General features: G+C 41.6%; 1 protein-coding gene across 1 annotated transcript in view; it reads right to left on the reverse strand.

Moving 5' to 3' along the window:
* Window positions 1–6,262, reverse strand: part of Myh15 (myosin heavy chain 15) — a 147,450-nt gene that overhangs the window by 9,724 nt on the left and 131,464 nt on the right. Inside the window, exon 36 of the mRNA XM_004643969.1 lies at window positions 4,362–4,487. Coding sequence (XP_004644026.1) covers window positions 4,362–4,487 — 126 coding nt within the window. The remainder of the gene's footprint in view (window positions 1–4,361; window positions 4,488–6,262) is intronic.

Here is a 6,262-nt window from a genome sequence, read left to right on the forward strand (position 1 = left end):
ACAGAGAGAGAGAGACAGAGAGAGAGAGACAGAGAGAGACAGAGACAGAGAGAGAGAGACAGAGACAGAGACAGAGACAGAGACGGAGACAGAGACGGAGACGGAGAGGCTACAGTGCCGTAAGCAGTAAGTTTGATTCTGTTGAGGGCTCAAAGTGAGGCAGGAAGCTAACAGTACATTGAGAAAGCCAGTAGCTGTACTTTTGGGTGATAAGAGGGGGAAAGAAAGTAAATATTAATCAAGAGGACAGAGCCACTCCACTCCTGGAAATCAGGAAGCAGGATGCAAGTCTTGGATGGGTTCACACATGTAACTCTATCCTGCCAGAGATACCTGCACCTTGTATTAAAAAATGAATAATTAATGGCATTCCTCTGAAACCCCATAAAGCAAAATGGTTCCTTGTGCAAGGCTGCTCTGTTTGTGATATACCAAATTTGCTGTCCTTTTCTGGGCTGGCTGCTGCCTGTGGAGCTGCCATCTGTGTTTCTTTCCTATAATAAACTTTCATTTTATTTTTAGTTTAGAACTGGCCCACATCTGATTTTCATCTTACATGGAGTTATGAATGTACTGTAGCCAGTGACAAGAAGAAGAAAATAAGGAACAGACCTTAGGTGGAAATGAGGACCCAATTCAAAATATGATAACAGTTACCTACAAGCCACTGCAAAGACCCTAGATACAATTTGAGTCCTATCACTTTGTGGAAAATTGAACGTAAGAATAATGGAGTGAGTTGTCTGGTGAGGATTTCCAACAGGGCACACAGGCTACAGCATGGACACTGTCAGTGCCTTTTAGTTGTATTCACTGTGAGACACATGAGCAAAGGGAAACAGGAAAGGAAGATCTGGCAAATCCATAGCCTGGCCAGGGAGTGAGCTATAAAGCATGCTGAGAACCAGAGGGATGTGTTTAGGCATCTCTGTTAAGGTCGGCATGGACTAAAGAGGGCTACGTGCTAATAGGCAAAACAAGAGGTAAAGGTTTTTAGGGCCTCTTAGAAATCTTTGAAATGTTCCCTCTCATCACAGCCCCAGGGGCGTGGAAGGGCAGAATAGTTCATGACTGCCTGGGCACTCTCCATGTACTGGCCTTGCATTCACCTGGTGAACAACAGAGGGCCACAGCAGTGCTTTGAATAGGCTCAGGCACTGCTCTTGCTTCTGGCAGCAGACCTTGGTGCTGTACGGTTCTGGTTTCACAGTTATGCAAAAAACAAGAGCTATGGGGTTGTGAAACCTTCTACAAAATTTCAAAGGAAGGCCTGGGAGGCCAGGCAGAAGTTTACTACAGGGTCAGAGCCCTTATAGAGCAGCAGTCATGGGCAATACCTAGTGCAGGCATGAGAGTGGATCTGTAGTAGGACAGGGATCCTCATGGGGATAGAAGACAATTCTCAGGCCTTAATCCATGACCTGTAGTTACCACCAAAGCAGAGCTATGTCTTTTTCCCAATCTTTCCTTGCTAATTATGTATAGAATGTGACTACCTATGATCCTCTACTCTTTGGGCTAAAACTATTTTCTGTGATAACCAAAGCTACCATATTGCCTCCAAGGATGAGAATAGCTGCAGAGACATTGTCTCATTTTAGTACCAGATCCCATGAAGCATGAGGAAAGAGTTCACCCAAAAGAGCCAATGGAAAACTATGATCCATGGAAAATTACCAGCCCCTATTGCATCCCAGTGGTGATATAAATATCTATAAATAGCTTTTCTCTTCTTAATGGGCCAGTCTACACTGCTTCATCAGAGGTGTGCCCCGTTCAGTTAGTCAAGCTGATGTCCCTTATTTTCTCTCACTTCCTAGGTCTGGTAACGAATCTGCCTATGCTTCACACTGATACATCCTAAAATGTTTTTCTGTGACAAGTTGATGAACTACTACCCTAGGAGGAGCAAATTAAGGTTCCCCCTTCTATTTGAGATCACATCAGTCCTTTCTGGTACAGATAGGTAGTGTAGACCCTAGGAAGGTAGACAAAATGGCAACATGCAATCCCTGTTAAGAAAGGTGACATGTGGCATATCAAAACCAAATAAGAAAGCAATCATGTTGCCTAAAATGAGCACAATTAAAGGATGAGAAGGAAATGAAGGATGCCCTCACTGCAGTGCACACAAGAGGCCAGACTTAGAACTTGTGACTTCAATGTCTGCTAAGAATGTGTGTTTATTCTATCCTGTCCTGCTATCAGAACATAGAAGATGTAACCTATTTTTTTTTTTCTTACTTTTACAGAGGTCACAGTTGTAAGACTTTGCCTTGGGTCTCAATTGTGACTTTTGAGTGGGACTTTTATATAACACTGGGACTGTTGTGGATAAAAAGTACATTTTGCACTGTGAGAAGAACATGGACTTTAGGGAGCAGGAGGGGTAGAGTGCTACTGTTTCTACGCAGTCTGCGTCTCTTTCATGTTTTGAGATCTGAGTTCTCAATGTGGCTGTATTGTAAGTAGGGCTTAAGTGGAGGTCCTAAAACCAACCGGGGTGCACCTACAGAAGGGATTTTGAGAATTCAGTCTCCCTGTCTTCCTGGCTGGCAGTATAATCTTTTCCTGCATTATGACACCACCTGCCATGAGCTGCTGGTAGTGCCATGTAATTGAAACTCTAGAATGATGAGTTAAATGAATTACTTCTCTTGGTAAAGTTACCCATAATCAAATATTATTTCATTATAATAACAAAAATGGACCAAGACAGCAACCATTTATACAATTGCTGTGAACATTCCATATAGGTATGAGGATAAAGACTGCAATAGAATCAACTCTGGGCTCCTGCTATCTGGAATCAAGATTTAGAAAACAAATCAGGATTTGGACAATTGAAGGGCGGGAAAAAAGTTATGAATTCAATTTTCAACATTTTCAGGACAGTCATATAAAGGTAAAGTGAAGCAGATAGCATCTTCTAAAATGTGTGACTTCAGAAATTCAGTAAAGTCTACGTATAATCTACTTGAATGTACTGAGTCTCCAGTTCCCGTATGAGGTCAGCTTTTCTTGACAGCATCAAGGCTGCTGCATGTACTGTGCATTTCATGGGCTATATAAAAGTCCTTCTTGAGAAGGTATGAACAGAGACTGAAGTCTAGCCCCAGTACCACTCAGCAAGCTTTGGGACCAGTAATTCTCACCTCTATACCACCCCCCCCCCCACGCACACACAGTTGCCTCTATAGCCTCCTTCCATTTTTTTTTTTTTCTTACTGGTATCACTTGCTTCTATGCCCTGTAGAGAAATGCTGCATCTGACCATAGTGAGTACCCAGAGGATGGCCTTTTCTAGTTCCCATATAGGTACCTTACAGCTGGCAACCAATCCTAAACTTAGCGTATTTTATTAAAAGCATGACCACAATTTTAAATTTGCAAATAAAGAAGCCCTGTTACCTGAAGCCCTTTTTTTCCAACTTCATTTTGTTCCTCTGGCAGCAGTATGGAGTATAAAACATAAGTGACATAAGCATTCTGTGAATATTCATTGCGATATATCAATTTGAATTAATAGCTACGCAATAGATTGATATATTCTGGGTGCCCGTTGATGACTGACACACAAGCCAGCAAACTGAGGGGGAAAGACCCACCCTAGAAGTGGGTGGCACCAACCAATAACCTTGCTGCTTAAGCAGCATAAAAAGGGAAAGAATAAGGAAGTGCTTCCTTTTCTTGGAAAGATTAGGTCTTCACCACTGTTGGAAGACATTGACCCCCAGCTCCTTCAACCCTCTGGCACAGACCTTTCATCTTTTTGATACAGATTCTTCTGTTTCCAACATAGACTCACACCTGTGACTACAGTGATCTTCCAGGTCTTGAACTTCTAACTGCTCCTTGATCATCTAGCTGCTCAGCATGAAGACAGCAATTTCGATTTTTCCATCTCTAATCAAGTAGACAGTCCCTGGGACTCTTCCCCTTCTGATCCTGTAAACTTACCTAATAAATCCCTTTTAGAATTCTACATACAGTTTACATTGAATCTGTTCCTCTAGAGAATCCTAACATACACCTTTTCCAAATCATCATCATAAAACCATATAGGCTCCTTTGTTTTTATATACAACTTATATTGATTCCACAAAGTGGAAAATTGGTAAACTTAAAAAATATTGACAAGATTTCCAATTCATCTGGTCCTTTTCATTTCTGGAGTAGTTTAAAAGATAGGAACCAATTGGTCAAATGTTCAAAACAGGGAGGCAAAGGGTCATCTAACCTCTACCTGACTGAATGAGGAATCAATGGAAGCTTTCTGGGCTGCAGATTGGCTCAGTTTCTAGGTTACTGCTCTAGTGAGCTCTGGAAAGTCAGACCAAGCAGGCAATCAATAGACCCACCTCTGTGGCTGCTTTTTTGACCTTTTCTTCTGCATTTTGACATGCTTGCACCATCTGTTCAGCATCTTTTTGCATCTGAGCAACATCAGCCTCTAATTTCTTCTTCTGGCTGAGGAGGCTTGTATTCTAAAGAAAAGCAGCAACCCATTAGGCAAGTTGAAACCACCAATGCAAGTTGTTCTGTTTAGCTTATGTTCTAGGTGGAAGCTTTGACCAGGAGGCAAAATTTACCAGAGTCAGCCATATTCAATTAAGCAAGACCTCCAAGCCCAGGAGTCACAATGATAGAGGGGATTTCATCCATTTAGACATTCAGGTCTAAAGAGAAGGGAGTCCAAATCAGAAAAAGAAATGCATCCCAGATGACCTACAAGTCCAACACAGGTTTAGTTTGAACTCACTAAGGAATGCTTTTCTGCCTTGTGCTCTTTACTGTAGAAACAGTCCCAGAGCAGAAGTCAGAGTAACCTACACTCATCTGGGGAGCAGGAGCTTGCAGGATAGCATTCATCCTTTCACAAATCTCCAGGAGAATTCTTCCTCTTTATTCATCTGCTTATTTTCCTTTCATACCCTGCAGTAAGGATGGCAGAGAAGCTCATTAGGGTCTTCATCCCAACCCTTTAGGTGCCATCACCAAAGGGAGGGCACTGCTTTGCAGCTGGTGCTAACCTAATTCCTTCCTTCCTGGGTGGTGATGAGAGAGGTTAAATCTCCTTTGCTGAACCTAGTCTGTGCATGAATGTCAACTTTTCTGAGGGTGTGAAATCTTAGCACAGCGCATGCATATAAAAGGAATGGTCTTCCTGTGTTTTTTGTCTTACTCCATTTCATCCTTTCACATTATCCTTTTCTTTTCCTCTAGCAAGAGACCTTCTTGGGGGCAGGATTAAGCCTTGGAAAGAGACACAGGAATTGCAGCCTCATGGGCTCTGCCTGCCTCTTCCTTCATGGCATGAAGCTACACCAAGGTTGCTCCTTTGGTTCTGTGCAGAGCCAGGCCCTGTGCACCTAGGATTTCTATTGCCATGGGGGAAAGAAGTAAGTGATTTTTGGAAACTGTTTCCTGGCTGCTCATTACAAGTAAATTCACAGTAACCTTTTTTTTTTTTTTTAAGGAAGGAACACTCAGAAACAGTGATTTGTTTACATATAGAATTATTTTAAATCTCCTAGGGAAAGATGTTTAAAATTTATGCAAGCTGAGTGACTCTGATTCATTCATTTTTAGTAGAAATAAGGGCAGGCTTATATTATTACATTTCAGGCTTGAAGGGAAGGCACAAATCTTCAGGCAAAGACAAGTTTGGCTTTCTGTGTTTGTTCTAAGCACGAGGTCCTTGAGAGCAGTGTGCCACCTAGACTGGTGCTGGGCAGAGCAATGCAGACTGGGAGCGGTACCCAGGAACTCCCTTGATTCCTTGGTTTCACTGCAGAGTATCTGGCCTAGCAGGTCTACAGTGAGGTCTAAGAATTAGCATTTTTGTATTACAGACTCCTTTTACTCTAAGTTTAGAAACTCTACCCTATAGACAAGGTCTTCACTGCCTAATTTTAATTTTTAAAATTTTCTTATCCTTATGTCTTCCTTTTTTCTCTGGTCAAACTCAATCAATCAGTCTCTCTCTCTCTCTCTCTCTCTCTCTCTCTCTCTCTCTCTCTCTCTCTCTTCCCTTTCTTTCTCCCAACATTTTTGTCACATTGTAATCTACTATGCATTATGAGCTTTAATATACTGTACATCCTATGTGATTTGTCACCAATATGTATTACTTACTACAGGTAGTGTATGATTTACTTTTAAAAAGTTGAATATTCCACTCTATAAGAATTCAACACGTTGTGCTGAGATAAGCTTTCTTCAGGGAAAAATAATAATAAGTTGTTCTTATTTTTTTCCT

This window comes from Octodon degus, unplaced genomic scaffold (genome assembly GCF_000260255.1).
Source record: "Octodon degus isolate 3935 unplaced genomic scaffold, OctDeg1.0 scaffold00187, whole genome shotgun sequence".
In the NCBI taxonomy this organism is placed as follows: Eukaryota; Metazoa; Chordata; class Mammalia; order Rodentia; family Octodontidae; genus Octodon; species Octodon degus.